At 41.3% G+C, this 20,526-nt stretch overlaps 1 protein-coding gene across 10 annotated transcripts in view; it reads right to left on the bottom strand.

Annotated features, from left to right (window-relative positions):
• LOC140467388 (plasma membrane calcium-transporting ATPase 1-like) overlaps positions 1 to 20,526 on the bottom strand; it is a 252,286-nt gene that overhangs the window by 102,380 nt on the left and 129,380 nt on the right. For all 10 annotated transcript variants that reach the window (XR_011955441.1, XM_072563711.1, XM_072563710.1 and 7 more), the window contains exons 3-6: positions 15,361 to 15,558; positions 13,118 to 13,372; positions 10,534 to 10,659; positions 4,940 to 5,065 (exon numbers count right to left, since the gene is read on the bottom strand). Coding sequence is in view for 9 of the 10 variants with exons in the window: in XM_072563711.1 (XP_072419812.1) it covers positions 4,940 to 5,065; positions 10,534 to 10,659; positions 13,118 to 13,372; positions 15,361 to 15,558 (705 nt within the window). In the remaining variant the exon portion in view is untranslated. The remainder of the gene's footprint in view (positions 1 to 4,939; positions 5,066 to 10,533; positions 10,660 to 13,117; positions 13,373 to 15,360; positions 15,559 to 20,526) is intronic.

Below are 20,526 nucleotides of genomic sequence, written 5' to 3'. Positions count from 1 at the left end.
AATTCCAGTCTGAGCAGAAATCAAATATTGTTGTGTCACCAAAAGCAGTCACCTTCCAATACAAGATGTATTGTTGAAATAAAAACTGAAATTCACAACCTTTATTGACAAAACAAAGTTGATATCTCTTGGACATATTTAACCTGCCTTTTAAGTACTTGGCCTTACAAGTTCACAGTGTGACAGTTACAGAGAGGGGATGTTGGGAAATCCACCCCCGAATTTAATGAGGTTTATATTTTTACATAGTGTTTCCCAGCTGGCAGCCCATCAGATTGATAAGCTGGTTGACTGCTGACCAGGAAAACCTGCAACACAAGACCACAGTTACCAGGTGGAGATGTGGACAGCTGGGAGAGCCTGAGAGAGCGGTCACTGGCATGGCAAGGTCACTCAGCGGCTAGGGCAGGGACAGATGCTGGGGTGATCCAACTGCACCAAGTGCTTGCACAGTGGTCCACTAATCCAGTTCACAGCCCTAGAAGTGCACTTCTAACTTGATTTGAGGAGAGAGTGGCCTGATCAAACAGAATACCCAGCTTGTGGATATTAGGTTTAAAACACTGGCAAAATTTAAAAAACAGATACTCTCTGGCAAGCAGGCTACCTACACAGTTCCACGGTAAAACTCCAAATGGCCACACTAGGTTCAGGGTTCATTAATTTTGCATTTTTAACCTCTTTAGTGAGGTACTCAATGGAAAACACTTCCTAGCCATAAAGAATAAAAAACGCTTTCTTAGCTGAAAATTAATAGTTTATGCTTCAAGTAGCCCCAACCTAATTTTAAATCTCTTGCCCATTTGAATACGATGACTGGTGAAGCATGGTCAAAATAGATCAAAATTATATCGACACAGAATCATCAAATGGAGAAAGGGTTAATGATATTTTAAAAAAGACATAATTGCTTTTTAATGCTGTGGGGGAAAATGATTCATTTGCAATGGTATTTGGATAATAATGTTCTAAAGTGCACATTTGAGGGCTATATGTTTTATTAAAAATAATAGGATTTCACTACACCATCTGTTTGCAGAATCAAAGACATACAAGTCCCTAAATGGACTCCCACTGTTTTATTGTCAGTCTGTTAAGTGCTTCAAAATAAATAATATGGTTTTAAATCATATCCATGAGAATCTAGTCAGTGGTCTACTTCAGGTACAACTTAATTGATGAAGAAGTTCCCTCATGTTTAAAGAGCAAAACGTTTCCTTGTCCCTCAATTTCGAGAGTCCTCGCATTAAAAATAAATCACACGGCTCTTGAATCAGGTGCACGGTACAAAATAGAGGCCCAAAAGCTCTTGTGGAATTTCAAAATTTAACTCTTGTTTGGCAGTCAGCCCCCAATCCAAATTAGGATTATAATTTAAGAATGCAGTCAAGTGGGACAATGAATTGCAAAAGCAGCTAGCTGGTCAATACATATTGAAAGTTAAATGGTTGGTGTATCATAAAAAGTGTCAAAAAATCTTTCTTGGAACAAGCAGCTGTACAGAGAGCAGTGAAAAAAAAAACTTTTGATTTTACACCATTTTAAACAGAAGAAACATCATCCAACTTTAACCATTCCACAATTTCAAAACTTATACAATAAAGAATATCTCATTTTGAGAAATGGGAGCAACACAGATGAGATGGCTAAAGATTAATTATCTTCTATTCACAGATAGGGCTTGAGAAAGTCTTTTCCAGAAGATAACAGCAGTATCCTAACGCACATATAGAGAATGGTGAAGTATTTGTAAAACCATTTCTACAACCAAAGCCCTTAAATGGATGAATGAGGCTCTCTGGTTAAGATCTATTAACATCTTATATAGGTTTCAAAGTGCAGGCCAGTTATGAACACATTATCTGTTCAGATGGGCTTACCAAGGCAGTAGTGTGGCTTAATATTGAATATTTCTTGAAGTGAAAATGTCTGTGTAAAACATTCTATATTACATGGATAGTCTCCATAGATTGTCTCAATTATTGTCTTAGAATTTAACTAACCAAAACTCAAGGCCAATTTGATGGGAATATTACTCTTACCTTCTCAGTTCGAGGACAAGTATTTTTAAAAATCCACTTGTGTAGGCCAACTACAAAAGACACTTGCCGTAAATAATTATTTTTATAAAGCATGTTTAGGAATAATTATTTAGATTGAAAAGCATTTCTACAAGTTTCATTAAGCTCAATTCACTATTCCTTTTGGGGATTGGTGTATATGGAGTTTTACAAATGGTAGAAGGTGTGATCTTGTACTACGAAAATGCGATACTTAGGTCGTGATGAGAAGTCGTGGCTTTTTACGTAATTTACAATGCGTCTTGCCATTCAGTGGAATGCAATTCTATTTTGAAGAGAGTACATTGCATGTAGACAAACTGCTCTCCCTCCAAGCATTCAACCCTTTAAGACCTACAGAGGAAATTCTAAAAAGGAAGCAGGAAGATGCTTTTAGCACCATCAGTACTATCATTGTACATCCAATAGCCTCCTGGTAATAATAGCAGAAAGGGGGAAAGAAAGGAAAATTTCATTAACCATTTTAAACCATATACTGTTTTAAAGCCATTATGAATGATATATTATTTTAAAACTGGTTAACTGGTAAATGAAAATGTCAATTATTAAAGCAGCAGCAATATCAGAAAGAAATAGATCAGTGCAACTTGTACCAGTACCAACGTTATTATATTTTGCTACAATTCCTGATTTATAATACAAAATGAAAACATTTTTGTTTTTGATGGTGGTGGTTGTCAGAGAGAGGAGTTGGTGTTAGGGTGAAAAAAAAACAGCAGCAGATAAAGATCCAGATTTTCATTGCTAAACAGCCCACCAGGCTTTAGAATGGATAACCCAAAAACTTTGATTGGAGTCGTGCATTCCAAAACGTTCAGGAATCAGTGACCCACTACTGATCTAAAAACAATTGTTGTTGTTGTTGAGTATGAACTCCAAACGTGCAATGAAGTTTATCCTTGAGGAGCTGTAATGCTGGCTTTCAGTCAGTAAAAAAAACTGTGACCTTGTCAATGAAAACTAAAAAAATGTGCTACTTAAAAGGCCAACTTTTAAACAATGCAATGTCACCAGCTTGTATTTCAACAGACTTTGGTTACAATCGATCATTACCAAAATGAATCCCTATCCAATGTCCTATAAAAGGATATTACGTGGTATAATATAATGACGTGACATTTGCTGGATGGTTAGGTCTGACAATCTGCTGTGCTAGTAACATTTTCAGATGCAGGCCAGAACATTTTTTTAGTCTGAAAAGCCTAGGAATCAACTCCTTGGCAAAGAATCAAAAGAAATTAATACTGTGGGATCTAATGATAGCAGTTCAAATCAAGCCTTGTAACTACAAAGTGTTTGTAATACTTAAACCCGAATTTTGAACTATAAAGCACACGAAACATAGCACATCTAGAATGCCTGGCAATTAATATAAATTTGCTCATATCAAAACATATAGGGTCAACATTTAACACCATTAAATTTACAATTGGATATGATAATGGCAACACGGTGGCTCAGTGGTTAGCACTGCTGCCTCAGACCCAGGAACCCGGGTTCGATTCCAGCCCTGGGTGACTGTCTGTGTGGATTTCCTCCAAGTGCTCCAATTTCTTCCCACTTCCAAAGATGTGCAGTTAGGTGAATTGGCCATGCTAAATTGCCCATAGTGATCAGGGATGCGTAGGTTAGGCGCATTAGTTAGGGGTAAATGTTGAGTAATAGGGTAGTCGAGTGGGATACTTGGAGGGTCGGTGTGGATTTGTTGGGCCAAAAGGCTTGCTTCCACACTGTAGGGATTCTAATATGGTAGATGTTACTGGACTAATAATTTAATTATAAAAAAGATAAAAATTGAACACATTCGCTGATGTCCTTAAGGGAAGGAAAGCTGCAGTTTTCATCTACCCTGGAATACAAACAACTCCAGTTCCACACTGATGTGGCTGATCCTTAGTTGTCCATTGATGTGACCTAGAAAAGCAGTCGGTCCTAAGTTAAGGTAGCTGACCATTTCCTAATGGTAACTGGGGCTGGACGTTAGCTAGCTAGTAACATCCATGTTTAGAAACTGAACCAAATTAAGAAATTTCAGCAGGAGATAAATCTGATCAATAATGTCATCAATTAAAAATGAAAATATATTTGAATTCTATATCTGCCCATCAAAAGCAAATGCCTTTTGGAGAATGAGTTGTGTGCAGTAGCTGGTAGCAGATATGCAAAATTAATTGTGACACCTTAAATATAGCTTTATTCTGTTTCACACAGCAGGATATACTTGATTATTGGTGTTTGTAAATTTGAATTAGGTCCACACAGACACACAAATGAAGCATCTTGAAATACATTGCATTTTCTTAGGCAACATCATTTGAAACAAAAAATCACTCTCATACATTAGTGTATTAAGTCCTCCTTAAAATACAGAAGATTAAACTTAATTTAAAAGCCATGAGAATAGATCATGGCAGTATTTTGATTATGTAACAAGCAAACTGTGGAAAAAGAAACCGACACTTAGCAGTCCTTCCATTGTAAAAGGGCAGACAAAAATCTGGATCATCACTGCAGTTTGAAATCAAAAAAGGGAATGATAGTGAATTGGGAAATGTGAGTACTGCTTCTTAAACTGCTTCTGCATTGGTGATGACAACAGTACAGTAAAGGATGGCGGAGTACTTAACACTCAAACTATTGCCATAGAGTAGAACTGTAGAATAAAACAAAAAGCAACAGTGCTCACACAATATATGGCCAGACCTTGCAATTTGGTGGGCCTATGAGCTCAAACTCTGTGGAGGCCCAGGATTTGGACTCTCATTCTGCTAGAAAATTGGAATATGCATCCCAGGTGAAAATGGAGAGATATCAGTCAGTCGCTTCTAACGTTGAGGGACACAAAGCTGCCAACTTACCCTTCTTGTTTTTCTTCTCTTCCTCATCACTACCTGCTCCTAATAATGTGAAAATGATACCAGTCTGGGAGTTCAAACCTACTGCAGTTACCAGGATCCGTCCTGAGCCTTCCATTACATGGGTACCTAAAAAGAGACAGATGTTGGTAAAAGGTCACAACTTCCATTGAAGATTAGAATTGATGGCCTGGTACTAATTTTTGGATACTAGTTGTTTAAATTAGCGAGAGAGACTGCATTTCAGATGTAACCATTCACATGTACACTTAGAGTCAGATGTTTATCATAAGAATAGACCCTTCAGTCCAACTCACCCATGCTGACCAGATATTCTATGTTAATCTAGTCCCATCTGCCAGCATTTGATCAATACCCTTTCTAAACTCTTCCTGTTCTTGTACCCATCCTGATACCTTTTAAAATGTTCTGACTGTACCAGCCACCACCACCACCTCCTCTGGCAGTTCATTCTACACATGCACCATCCATTGAGTGAAAAAATTGCCCCTTAGGTTCCTTTTAAATCTTTCCCCTCTCACCTTAAACTTATGCTGTCTAGTTTTGGACTTCCCTACCCTGGAGAAAAGACCTTGACTATTCATCCTATCCACGCCAGTCAATTTTGTAAACCTCCATAGGGTCACCCCCTCAGCCTCAGATGCTCCAGGGAAAACAGTGCCAGCCTATTCAGCCTCTCCCTATAAGCGCAAACTCTCAAACCCTGGGAGCATCCTTAAACCTTTTCTCATTTCCCACAGTAGTTAGCTTGGGCTTACTGCTCTCAAACAGGCAGCAGAAGAGCAATGTAACAAATTAAAGGGCCTCTCCAAATGGCTGAAGCGAGCCATCACTCACATAGGGAACAGGACAATGATACCATAACCCCAGACTGGGTGTCAAGTTCTCCTTTTATAGAGTCCAAGAAAAATGGGCAATATAGGTGAGAGGGAAGGAAGCAAAGAGATTTTCCAATAATATAACGGTTACAGCAATTTTTGAAGGCTCATACATTTTACTGATTCAGTAACTTATCTAAAAATATTTAGCACCACTTGATTTTATTTCTCCCCAACTTGATAATGAAGTTTAGATGAGGCATAGATACATTATGTACATAAATTACTGAACCACCATGTGGGTGTACGTTAGCACTGCTACCTCAGCATCAGGGACCCAGGTTCAATTCCATCCTTCGGTGACTGTCTGTGTGAAGTTTGCTCATTCTTCCCATGTCTCAGGTGTTTCGGTGCTCGAGCTTCCTCAGAGTCCAAAGTTGTGCAGGTTAGGAGGATTGGCCATGCTAAATTGCCTAGGCAGTAGTCAGTACTGCAGAGGCTGGAGACTAGAGTCAGGGATAGGAATCAAGCCTTGATGAAGGGCTTTTGCCCGAAACGTCGATTTTCCTGCTCCTCAGATGCTGCCTGACCTGCTGTACTTTTCCAGCACAACTCTAATCTTGACCACCTCCCACCTTGCTAAATTACCCCACAGCATCCTGGGAAATGTGGGGTTACAGGGATGGGGTAGGTCTGGATAGGATGCTTTTCAGAGGGTCAGTGTGAACTTAATGGGCCAAATGGCCTGCTTCCACACCAAGGATTCTATGAAATATAAAGGAAAGAGGTTCTCAGGGGATTTAAGGAAGAAATCTTTCAGGTGGTGGGCATCTGGAACTCACTGTCTGAAGGGTGGCAGAGGCAGAAACCATCACAACTTTAAAGCTGTATTTAGATGAGCATTTAAAGTGTCATAGCATACAAAGTCAAGTGTTGGAGAAGGGAATTAGACTGGATAGATGCATGATGATCAGTAGAGACATGACGGACCAAAGGTTCTCTTTCCATGCTGTAAAATTCTATGATGCTTATTAAAATGAAATTCCTCATGCACTCAGATAGCCAAGTGCAACCTGCTCTGAGGGGGAAGCAAATACTGATGGTAACATTTCTATGCTCGGCTGAGGAGGAGTGATGGGTGGAGAAAAACAAGATCCAGAATTGAGTGTGTGGTGCTGGAAAAGCACAGCAAGTCAGGCAGCATCAGAGGAGCAGGAGAGTCGAAATTTCAGACAAAAGCCCTTCATCAGGAATGAGGCTGAGCGCCGAGGGATGGTGAGATAAATGGGGGTGGTGATAGGGAGATGGAGGTATGGAGGTGGTGATGGGGAGGTGGGGAAAGGAGGGAAGAGGGAGGGGGGGGACGAAGAGGGGAGGGAGGGAGGGATGGAACTGGTGAAATCCACATTGATACCCTGGGGTTGGAGGGTCCCGAAGCAGAAGATGACGCATTCTTCATCCAGGCGTTGGGTGGTGAGGGAGTGGCAATGGAGTGGCCCAGGACCTGCATGCCCTTGGCGGAGTGGGAGGGGTGTTGAAGTGTTTGGACACGAGGTGGTTGGGTTGATTGGTGCGGGTGTCCCAGAGATGTCTCTGAAGTGTTCTGCGAGTAGGCATCCCATCTCCACAGTGTAGAGGAGACCGCATCGGGAGCGATGCATACAGTAAATGTTGTGTGTGGAAGTTCAGGTGAAACATTTGATGACTGTGGAAGGCTCCTTTGGGGCCTTGGATGGAGGTGAGGGGGTTGGTTTGGGCGCAGGTTTTGCAATTCCTGCACTGACAGGGGAAGGTGTAGGGAGGGGAAGGTGGGTTGGTTGGGGGCGTGGACCTGATGAGGGAGTCAGAGGGAATGGTCTTTACAGAAAGCTGATAGAGGTGAAAAAGGAAATTTATTTCTGGTGATGGAGTTCTTGGTGGTTGGTGGAAATGGTGGAGGGCGATGTGATGCGATGTATATAGAGGTTGGTGGGTGGAAGGTGAAGACTAGGGGAGAGATGTCCTTGTTGCGGTTGGAGGGGTGGGGTTCAAGGGTGGAGGTGCGGGAAGTAGATGAGATGCGCTGGAGGGGATCATCGACCACATGGGAGGGGAAATTGCGGTCTTTAAAGAAAGAGGCCAGCTAGTGTGTTCTGTGGTGAACTGGTCCTCCTGGGAGCAGATGTGGAGGAGGCAGAACAATTGGAAATAAGGGATAGCATTTTTACAGGAGGCAGGGTGTTGGTGGGTTTGTATAAGATGTCAGTGTTGAGTCAGTATCTGTTGGTGGAGATGGAGAAGTCCAGAAAGGGGGGGGGGGGAGTTTTTGGAGATGGTCCAGGTGAATTTTAAGTCGGGGTGGAATCCAGCCAAATTCTCTACTTCTGACCATAGTGCAGTCACCTCCATCAGCGATGTACATGAGAACTTCAGTGAAGAACAAAGGAAGCTATTGCTCAATGGCCAGACTGGTAGTCTTTAATCTAAGCTCAGGGGTGAGGAATGGTCACCACGACAAGTTACATCAGGCTCCCAAAACTCCTGACAAAGCATGCTACATGTAACTGCCCTCAGTATAATATGGATAACAAGAGATCCTAGCATTGTCTGTCTAAGCCTGGGAGATAAAGTGAGTCAGGTATAGACAGACCTCATCCAATTCCCTATGACAAATAGTGAAAGAAATTTAAGCTGTGAAACCTCCTGAAGAAAAGCCATCTTTTATTCTGACAAAGGAAGTCTCAGTTCAACCAAAGGAAGCAAGTGTGACAGACATACATTACATGTCTTTTCAGCTGTGTCTGAGAGAAACTAGCCAAGTTACAAGTGACAGGATATAAAGATCACGAATGTGTTTTACAGATTATGTGAGAGGCAACAAACGAAACAAATTCAGTCAAACTGATAAAGGGAAGCACACACAGGGAACTTTCACCTTGCCCCGATTTGCAGATAACTAACTGACAGCAGTTAACTTGCAGCAGTTCTGTTTGCCATCACAGTTTTGCTGACTCTGTTTTCATGTTGGAGTCGGTGACCCTCACTAAAAAAAACATTCAATTTCGGGTCACACAGACCCTTTTAAAATATGAAACTTCCAAGCAAGTTATCAGCTCTGGTTGTCACAGCTAAAAGTGAACAAAGAAGTCAGCAAAGTTCGCCACTACAAGCCTTTCATGAAACAAAAAGTTTACTGGGGCAGCAATGTTGCTCTCAGTCAGTTCACAGAGTCCAGATCTTTAACACACCAGATTCTGCTCACCAACTATGACACCAACTATACTATAAACCGACCGACTCCCACAGCTACCTAGACTACACCTCCTCCCACCCTGCCCCCTGTAAAAACGCCATCCCATATTCCCAATTCCTTCGTCTCCGCCGCATCTGCTCCCAAGAGGACCAGTTCCAAAACCGTACCACCCAGATGGTCTCCTTCTTCAAGGACCGCAATTTCCCCCCAGCCGTAGTCGACGATGCCCTCAACCGCATCTCTTCCACTTCCCGCTCCTCCGCCCTTGAGCCCCGCCCCTCCAACTGCCACCAGGACAGAACCCCACTGGTCCTCACATACCACCCCTCCAACCTCCATGTCCAGCGTATCATCCGCCGTCATTTCCGCCACCTCCAAACGGACCCCCCCACTAGGGATATACTACACTTTCCTCCCCTATCAGGGTTCCGAAAAGACCACTCCCTCTGTGACTCCCTCGTCAGGTCCACACCCCCCACCAACCCAACCTCCACTCCTGGCACCTTCCCCTGCATCTGCAAGAAATGCAAAACTTGCGCCCACACCACCCCCCCCCCTTACTTCCCACCAAGGCCCCAAGGGACACTTCCAAATCCGCCACAAATTCACCTGCACCTCCACACACACATCACCTATTGCATCCGCTGCACCAGATGTGGCCTCCTCTATATTGGGGAGACAGGCCGCCTACTTGCGGAACATTTCAGAGAACACCTCTGGGGCACCCGGACCAACCAACCCAACCACCCCGTAGCCCAACACTTCAACTCCCCCTCCCACTCCACCAAGGACATGCAGATCCTTGGACTCCTCCATCGCCAGACCATGGCAACACGACGGTTGGAGGAAGAGCGCCTCATCTTCCGCCTGGGAACCCTCCAACCACAAGGGATGAACTCCGATTTCTCCAGTTTCCTCATTTCCCCTCCCCCCACCTTGTCTCAGTCAAATCCCTCGAACTCAGCACCACCTTCATAACCTGCAATCTTCTTCCTGACCTCTCTGCCCCCACCCCACTCCGGCCTATCACCCTCACCTTGACCTCCCTCATTCCCAAAGCCCCTCCCCCCTACCTTTTATCTTAGCCTGCTGGACACACTTTCCTCATTCCTGAAGAAGGGCTGATGCCTGAAACGTCGATTCTCCTGTTCCTTGGATGCTGCCTGACCTGCTGCGCTTTTCCAGCGACACATTTTCAGCTCTGATCTCCAGCATCTGCAGTCCTCACTTTCTCCTCAACTATGACACCTAGTCAACACCCTCAATCTGGTTTAACTGACTGCGTTTGGAGACTGGCAATCTTACTTCCCTTCCTCTCCTACCTTACAGCAGGCACTCAAAGCAAAAAAAAATCTGCTGGTTATCCCATCCTGCAAGCTTGATGATTATCCATTCCTACAAGCTTCTCATCAGAAGATAAAACTATCTCCACACAGGCTCTAAACACCTCAGAGTCTAAATTATTTGCAATCTGTCCTCTGATTATCCTTAAATGAAAGGGTACAAACACAACAGTTACTACTCACCAGAGAGTAGCATGGGGTCCTTCTCCATTGATTTCCTCACATGATCTGACTCTCCTGTCAAAGAACTTTCATCTATTTTTAAATCATTGCCTTGGATGAGGATGCCATCAGCTGGCAGGAGGTCACCTGTGGAGGACAGAACATTCATTTCATGTTCCTACAAAAGCAAAACTCTGCAGATACTGGAAATATAACAAAAACAAATGATGCAGGAAATACTCAGCAGGTCAGACAGCATTTGTGAGAAGAACCAAAGTTAACATTTCTGCTTGAGTCTGGGTGGTAACTATCTCTCTACAGGTGTTTCCTGACCTGCTGAGCATTTCCAGAAGCTTATATCCTCAACAGCTGATCATAGCTATGGGCGGCACGGTAGCACAGTGGTTAGCACTGCTGCCTCACAGCGCCAGAGACCCGGGTTCAATTCCCACCTCAGGCAGCTGTCTGTGTGAAGTTTGCACATTCTCCCAGTATCTGCGTGGGTTTCCTCCGGGTGCTCCAGTTTCCTCCCATAATCCAAAAATGTGCAGGTTAGGTGAATTGGTCAGGCTAAATTACACCTAGTGTTAGGTGAAGGGCTAAATGTAGGGGAATGGTCTAGGTGGGTTGCGCTTTGGCGGGTCGGTGTGGACTTGTTGGGCCGAAGGGCCTGTTTCCACACTGTAAGTAATATAATCTAATAGCTGGGATATAAATTTTTGAGAGCAGAATTCCATGACAACACATCCTAGCATTTCTCAATGACAGGCTGGAGTGTGCTTTAAAGCAAACCACTGCAGACACACACAGTGTGTGTATTGTTCCCAATATTTTAGCCTTGCTCAATATAAATTTTTTTTCTTCTGCAGTACTCAGAATGAAGGCTATTTTAACCTTTGGTGTAAAACAAGTGCCATAGGATTGGTCATCTATTAGACACTCGAGTCAATATTTCCTTTCATTGAACAGTAATAACACATGGATAACCAAAATATCAGCTTTCAGCAATGGACTGACACCAAAAATTAAAATGGCTCCCAATTCATTGCAGGCAATTATAAAACCTCAGTCGACTTTGCAAAGATCTCTTGTACAAGAATATTTCAGTCCACAATTTACACTCGCTCACAAACTAGAAATCTGGCTCAATGAGATCAAAGGCACAAGCTCATCAAAATTCAGTAGAAGTAAAGGAAATAAAGATTCCTTTTTAGAATATGTAACAGCCAAACAGCCTCTAAACAACATTTCAACTTTAATATTTCTTGGCTTTTGGAAGGAGAAAATGGTATTAAATTTGAAACATTCATATTATTTGTCTCCTTCCAACTTGAACCCTTCGTTATTTCCACATTCAAACTGATTGACCTGCATCCAAATTCAAAGTAGCACTTTCTTAGAACATATCCAGCTCTGTTCAGCAACAGTTTAGGAAGTAAGTTGAATGAATGACAGTTTCCAAAATCACAAAGTCCTAAGAGAGATTTCTGGTTTGTGCACAGGATTAATTCTCCTACATGGCAGCAAAGATCAATCAGCTCCGTGTACGTGAACAATGAACCATTTACGGGATTTTTCACTGCTAAAGGTTAGAACAGACATTGTGGATGCTTGTCAGGGAGGAGAGTACGGATTATTTTTAAAAATCAACCTGTTTGGAAAGGTTACCACACATGTCTGAAGATGGGATTTGAACCCAAACCTACTCAACCAGAAGTAGGGACACTACCACTGTGTCACAAGATCCTAGCAGCAGCCACCTTGAACGCCAACAGCACTTTTGCACATCTACAAGTTTAAAAAAAAACATTTGCCATGAAAATGATCAACCCACTTATCTTTTGCCTGGCATAAGCAACTTTCACACTTCCCTTAGCTCATGGGCCTATTGCTTACTGCAGGGATTTTAAAACCGTATTTCCAATCAAGCTAGTGTTTCTACCCTTTGTCTTTGGAGAAAGCTCCAAACTCAACAAGCTAAATAGGATTTCTTTGGTGAATCAATATCTACTTCCTTTACTTTCCAATTGGCTAAGCACCATCCTTGCCTAAGGTAAGTCTGCCTTTTTGACAGAACTTATTTTTCGGTCTATTTTATACTTCAAGTAAACATGTGTTTAAGGCCAGGACTGTACTCAAGGCTAAAACTGAGGAACTATGGACAAAGAAAGCTGATTAACACAAAAAGGACATTTATACAAGGCTTAAGTACCAATATGACCAGATGCCAAGATAAACCTTTATGAGCACCCAAAGATAGAAATACAGAACAAGTTCCATATACAACACAAAATTTCAAATGTTGAAAGGTAAAGTCATAGCTTTATTTTGAACCAGGCCATGGGGCTGCTCTACCATTAGAAAGGGACAGCTGATGGCGGTTTAACCCAAGGGTCACCATTCCTCATGTGAAGGGTGGAGGGGAGCCCTTTCCTGGTCACTTCAGCCAGTGGGGAAATGGAACCAGGCTTTTGGGATTACTTCGTAATACATAAAAGGTACTCTAACAATAATCAAGAACAAACATTCTGTTAGGACTTTTCATAATCCAACATTATGCGTAACAAACTAATCTTTCAGTACCTCCCCTCCATTCACGACTCACCATATTTAATCTGAGCAATGTCACCTACAACAATCTCCGCCACTGGAATCTGGATAACCTGACCCTTGCGGATCACAGTGAACTTCTGCTCCTGTTCAATGCGACTTTGCAGCCCACGGAACTGCTTCTCCTTACTCCAGTCATTGAAGGCTGTCACCAGCACCACACAAATAACCGAGAGGAGAATAGCTGCACCTTCAATCCAGCCAGCCTCTGCCTCTCCTTCATCCTCGCCACCTGAGGCTTCCCCACATACTGCAAGATATGGTAAAAGACAATTACAGATGTAAAGACCAGACTGACAAAGTTGTTTACAATTAAAATTCATCCTTGTCATTAATGGTTAGAAAACTAAAAATACTTTTTCTTTCACAAAAGCTTTTCACTTGGTGGCACTGCCAAGTTTTCAAATGGAAAGAAAATACTTTTACATCCTGTGTCAAAATTCATTCAGGGAATGTGGGCATCACCAGCTTTACTTTACCTTTTAATAATATTCCTCACTGCGCAGAAGGCAGTTAAAATCACATTGCTTTGGGTCTGAACTCAAATATAGACCAGACCAGGTAGCTGCTCCTCCCTGAAGGACATTAATGACCCAGATGAGTTTTACAATAACTGGCAGTGGTTAACATGGTCACAATTAGGCAAGCACCTTTCTTCCAAACTTTACTGAATTTAAATTGTCCCATAGTGAGTTTGCCCCCAGAACCTTAGACTTCCTGATGAAGGGATTATGCCCGAAATGCCGATTCTCCTGCTCCTTGGATGCTGTGTTTTTCCAGCACCACACTCTCCACTCTAGTAATCCAGATTCCCCAATGACATAACCATTAATTCACAGCCTCCTCTTTACATAAATGAATGACTGCAATCGAAAGTTGCCATAATCATGGAACCAATAGAAACTGAAAGTGGTGCCAAACAGCACATCATCATTTATCTATGGATATTCAATTAAAAATTGCTTGGCATTATCTAATTTCTTCAAGATCCTGTAGAACTGTAAAACTTCAAAATCAGAGGAAAATCTAAAGTGAAATATTTTCAATGCACATTAATAAGTCAGAATAATGTTCAGGAATGAAGTCCAAGTTAAACAAAATCATTTTCCTCCTTGCACTGGCTAACAATTTTGGTTAGCTCTTGCACGAAGTTCTCCTGATGAGCATGACCCCAGAGTATGTAAATGAATTTACTTATTGCGGCAATGCTGTCACTTTAAGAGGTTAGTTTGCCCTGCTTTTACTTTGGAGAGAGGTTGTAAGGCAGAGGTATTGAGGTGTCTCTAAGAAAGAAAACAATTTGTGAGGCCTTAAGGAGTTTTTTTCTGTAAAAGCGTTGGAACAATGGAAGCAGCCGGGGTGTGGCCAGTTCTCACAGCCCAGGCTTTCTAGTGCTTTTTTAAAAAAAAGATTTTTGCTTTAGTTTGAAGCAGGAGCCTTTGGGGTCTTTAAACAGTTGACGATTCAGTGAGTGCCTCTTGGCTGCTACACTCAAATGTTCTCTTGATATTTTTTTCACCTGAATTGGAGAACTACGTATGTGAATCTGTCTGAATTTGCCTTTTTGTCAAGGGATGTGTTTAATGTGATGTTACTATATCAGAACAGTTCATTAGTAATAGATACTGTATCTATTATTCTTTTAAGTTTTCCAATTATTAAGTTAATCTAAACCCCTCTTTCTTTTGTTTGCATTTTAACTATAGTGTTCAAAAATTGCGTTTTGCATAATGTCAAGTAAGTTGACCAGTCACATCACATTTGGAACACGGCACTTCACATCTATTCTTAAAATAAGAAAAAGTTAGGGTCTAGGCTACCTTGTTAAAATATTTCGAGGGGGTCTGTCTGGTCTGGACCATAACTTCTAAATCATTGATAGGACTGGGTGCCAAACCAATGCCTGGATATGGAAAAAGACAGCACTTCTCCCCTCATCAAGCTTCCCCATCCACACATCTTTAAATGTAAATTGAAATGGTTTTCATTCCTTCCCTACTCCTATACTATTTAATAACTCCCACGCTGCACTATTACTCAGTGAACAGACTCCTCTTCAGAATCATCACAAGTCTGAAAAACTGGAAAGAGAGTTAATTATTTTTCAAAAGACCCTGGTCATTAGTGATTATGAAGCTGTGTATATACAAATTAATTATTGCAATTAGATGATTTTTCCCGATTTTAGGTTTTTTTGCAGGTACCATCCCTTAATAAGAGACAAATTTGAACACTTACATTCGCTGTCCCCTCCAGGAGGGCGGTAAAAGGAAAGGCCCAAAGATATAATGGCTGCAATCTCTAGTATAATTAAAGTGACATCTTGTAGTGCTTCCCATACTAACTGCAGAAATGTTTTTGGCTTTTTGGGTGGTATAAAGTTCTGACCAAACACTTGTTTTCGTTTGTCGAGATCAGCTGGGTTGCCAGATAAACCTGAGGAAAGAAAGAAAAGGAAATAGCTGTTACTTAAAAGTGCTCTCAGTACAAGGTGTTTAGGGATAGACAGTGAATTTCAAGCAGTCAGAATGTTATCAGTAATGTCTCTTGCACATTCCCATTAAAGAGGTCCAAGTGGCACAGATTTCAAGGTTGGATGCACATGTTTGCCATCTGGACTTTATATGGCATCCAACTGAGCTGAAACAATTTCCCTTTATAGGTCATTGATATTTTGAAGATGGTCATGAATGTTGATGAAGAAGTGTAACTCCCATAATAAGCAGATGGTCATGCAGTGTTTTAGAAGTAAAGGTCCTGTGAAATGGTAGAATATGCACTTATTCCCGCTATTCCCCACAGTAAACTTTAGACCAGCATGTAGTCAGCAAACTGCAGAATGGGAGACGTTCATTCCTTTTGATGAAAAAAACATTAAAGTCAATCCTTTAATTCATGAAACCTGCCATTTAACCTGAACCACCACTGGTTGGGAGGAAGTTACTTTTGTTTTACAGTCATAAAAATCTTGTAAATGTTCCAAATCGTTTTATATATAAACAGAGTAAACCATTCAGCTCATTGGCCTTTTCCTCTATTCACCATCATTTACCTGACTTTGATCCCTAGCCATTGATCAGTCAACTGCAACTTTGAAATTTCAGTAATGGAGAATCCAAAGCTTTTGGGGAGGGGAAATAAAGTTTTAGTTTTCCCACCTGCGTGCAAACATGTTTCTTGAATTTACTCCTGAAAGGGACTAGCTTTAAATTTAGGATTGTTCCCTTGTTTCTAGACAAGAGGAGAAAAAAAAATTCTCTGTATGTTATCAAGACTTATTGTTTTGAACAAATCAATGAAATCACTCTTCAAAGGAATCCAGTTGGTTCTGCTATTACACGTGTTTCTTCAATATGAAATGGCTTTAATGCATTTGAAGAACGTAGACCGTTATTTACGGAATGCAAACTTTCCTTACCTGTATTGGCTATAACATTAGTTGAAATGGCATGGCCACTGCTGGATTGTACAAGAACCAAACCATCATGTTATATCAGAACTGACTGTACAACCTTATTTTATGCAACCTGTCATTAATTTAACCCTTAAGTCCTTGTCTCATTCCAGTGAAACTGTATATTTCCAGGTTTGTATATTCCCCCCCACCCCCATCACACTCTACCAGATGCAGATCAGACCCAAAGTGCAAGTCTCTTAAGGTAAATAGAATGCGGTATTTTATTTTTTTGTTTGTGTTTCATTTCTCCAAGATGCAACAGAGACTAGCTTTTTTCAAAAATTGCCCTAATCTCTCAATAGTCCATTTTTGCTAATGAAATTTGCTACACATTGTGGTGTGCATTGTGGAATGATTATTGCAAAGCAGAATGGTCTATGACTGCACAGTGACTACAACTCTGGGGAAATTGGCTTCTGCTTAAAAGGGTAAAGAAAAATTGAAAAGCAAAGTTTTGTTTCTTAATATTAAATTATTCAATTAAATTACTTATCGTTCTGCCTCCGAAATATCGAGACCCATTTACCAGAATAGGCCTGCAACCTTCTCCAAGTGTACACAGAAAAACATACATATTCCAAAACAGAATTTCAGTCTTCTTCACTGGTACTTTTTCTCTTCCTTTCATTTCACAAGCTTTTATAGAATAACAGGACAAATTGGTGACTGAAGTAGCTTTTGTATTGAAGAGTGACACCAGTTCCTGACTTACTAGTTTTAGTGAGTAATAGCAAACCAAAATGGACTTGCTAGATTTTCTGGAAGTTGGCAGGCAGGAAACTGCATTTTTTTTTTAAAAAAGTGCAACCTTTCCAGGTTGCAGCTTAAATTCAAAAGTAACCTGTGGGATTTATTGAACAATTCTGCTGGACCAATTCGTTAGAGGCAGGGGACACCAGCACACACCTCATCCAATCATCATAGTTGCTAGAGTCTCACATTAAGCTTATGACACGAAGAACAGTTTGTTTTCCTAGTGAACAGGACATAAGGAACAGTTCTCCAGAACATGCAGTTGCCATGTTAGAGGGTGCAGACATACTGATGATGAAATTGACATCAATGCAACAACTGTTCATTTAGTAAGCAACACCCAGGTAATCACAGATCCCCTACAGTGCAGATAGGGGCCATTTGGCCCATTGGACTTGCACCGACCCTCTGAAGAGCATCCTATCCAGACCCACCTTGCATTTACCATGGCTAACCCAACTAGCCCATACACTATGGATGATTTAGCATGGCCAACCCACCTAACCTGCACTTTGTGGAGAAAACCGAGCACCCGGAGGAAACCCATCCAGACACTGGATGAACTACACACAGACACATTCACCAGAGGGGCTGGAATCAAACCCAGATCCCTGGCACTGAGAGGCAGCAGTGTTAATCACTGTACCACCCTAATAACTCAAAGAAATGTTGGAAGGTCTTGGCTAGTAGTGGAATAAACCAGACTACATGACACAGTAGAGTGAAAGTAATTTGAAGATAATGCAAAAAATAAAGTGTGAACAAGTGTGGTCTTCCTGGAAAAGACAAAGACAGTCACGCAAGCTCACTATCCTCTCCTGAAAAATCTGCAAGCTTAGAAGTTGGAAATAATTAAAATATTATGGAAATTCACAGCTCCATTGAAATATTTAGCTGTGCATTATTTCCAGTATTTATGGCTCAAGATAAATCTACAGTCCTCAATATAAATAATAAATACACTCCTTGTAAGTTTCACTGCAAACCTTAGGGTGTAAAGGATATGGAGGTTTCATTGGAACAGTAAATGCAGCTGCTGTAGGCTGGAAAGATTTTTAGGTTGATTGAGGAATACAAGAGCCAAGATTGATTCAACCCATTTAGCTCCCGTAACATTTTGAAACAAAACACTGGGCACATATAGTCCAGGCTCACTGCCTGACTTCTAACCAAGAGTTGGAGTGGCATTGTATGTTTCTTGCCTTGGTAGAAAGCAATCGCTCTACTTTCTTCACTAAAACAGCAAGATACCCAAATACAGCTGACAGTAAACAAGATTATAAACATGTGTTGTACTGTATACTATATACCATGTTGGCAATCGAATGGATCATAAATGCAACTAAACTATCGCTGGAATAAATGTACACTGTCAATTCAGGAAAACATTACCAAGAAATCTTCGAAATTACTCCATTTGAAGCCCAAGTGAGTTCTGATTAAGCTTAAATGTAGGAAGATCATTTCCGCATTAAGAGCGATACAAGACCATTTTCTAAAAAGCAGATTGACTTAAGCTGCTTTTATATCACATCAATGTCCATACAAGCTCTTGACGTCTGTTACGTACTGCTCAATGGCTTCCAGCAAGCTCTGCTTTAGGTGAGGGTGTACAGGTCACTATGACAAGATGCTGAGCCACTGTTATGGGGCTTGAACAAAATTCAATTGTTTACAGGATTAGGCCCCTAAAACAGCCTTACAGTGATATCATGGAACTGCACATCTCTGCGTATAAGTGTCACAATCATAAAAATCATAAAAAAGAAAACACACTGGAATGAGAGACTCACGCAGAAAACAAGGGTGGAATTAATCAAAGAATATTACATTATATTACTAAATTACTACAAAGTAAGATCATAGCATAGTATTACCATGCATAATATAGTTAGTACAGAAATAAGTACCCCACCAAATTCCTTTTTAAACATCTCAACCTACTATAAAGGGGATCAATCTTACTGAGACTCTAGCAACCAGTTCTCAGTGTAATCTCAAATATTCTCTCATGAAGTTAATTTATCGAGTTGCCTAGCAGGCGGCCACTGGGACCCTCTACATAGGAGTACTTCTCAGCCATTAACAGAAGCATGCAGCATACTTCTAATAAGCATTCTTAACATTTACCTCAATGGATAGCTGCTTAACTGGAAGCTGATTTGAAGATTGCCAAAGCTGGGCAATTAAACACAAATATTTGTCACATGCCTATATTTCTGTCTCCCACCCAAACAAGCATTCCTCAACAAAACCCCATTATAAGCTCACCAGAAGGGCTAGGAAGAAAAAGCATCATGCAGAGATAAAATCATAATCAGATCTTATTCCACAGAATGGCTTTACACTTTCATCAAAATCTAGTCTGTGGTACAAGCAATGAAGAGTGCATTTTCAAATGTTAAGACCAATTGCAAATGCAATAAGCAATCACAGTGACAGCAAATGGGAAGCTCCACTTGCTGTCAGACTTAAAAAGTCTTTCAAAAAACATCATACTGCATGATTGAGCATCTGTTCTCTAGTTACAATTCAGTCAGTGGAGCATTGCAATAGCAATTTGCTGATCAATACAGCAATATTTTTTTTGCTTTATCAAGATTCCATCTGCCCTCAAGCCTTATTGGTACTGCACTTTGTCTGAAGCAGAATAATAAAAATGCTAAAAGTGCTTCTCAACGAGGCACAAGACTTCCATTTGACACAAGTGGGCTTTTTGTAATTGTTAATATGTCTGAGGCATGATTCCATTCTGACCAGAATACTGGTACTTTAAATTTTAAATGTCAAAGACATGAGATACACGGATAAGTAGAGCAGAATATTGACAAGAGATGGAACAGAATTATAGAGTCATACAGCATGGAAACAGACCCTTCGGTCTAACTCATCCGCTTGGGATCTGAGAGACGTGGGCTATGTGGAGTTTTGTGGCAGAATTACTTGTTAAACATATTGTTAACTGTTCAACTTGCCTCATTAAATATACAACTTCTAATCTCACCAAATGTACAGAGGGGAAGAGGGGAGGAAATAGAGAGGGGGGAAAAAGAGGGGAGGGGGGGGAAAAAGAGGGGAGGGGGGGGAAAGAGGGGAGGGGGGGGAAAGAGGGGAGGGGGGGGAAAGAGGGGAGGGGGGGGAAAGAGGGGAGGGGGGGGAAAGAGGGGAGGGGAAGAGGGGAGGGGGGGGAAGAG

Source organism: Chiloscyllium punctatum, chromosome 45, assembly GCF_047496795.1.
Source record: "Chiloscyllium punctatum isolate Juve2018m chromosome 45, sChiPun1.3, whole genome shotgun sequence".
NCBI lineage: Eukaryota > Metazoa > Chordata > Chondrichthyes > Orectolobiformes > Hemiscylliidae > Chiloscyllium > Chiloscyllium punctatum.
The sequence above is the reverse complement of the archived record's forward strand: the minus strand, read 5'-3'. Positions and strand labels throughout refer to the sequence as shown.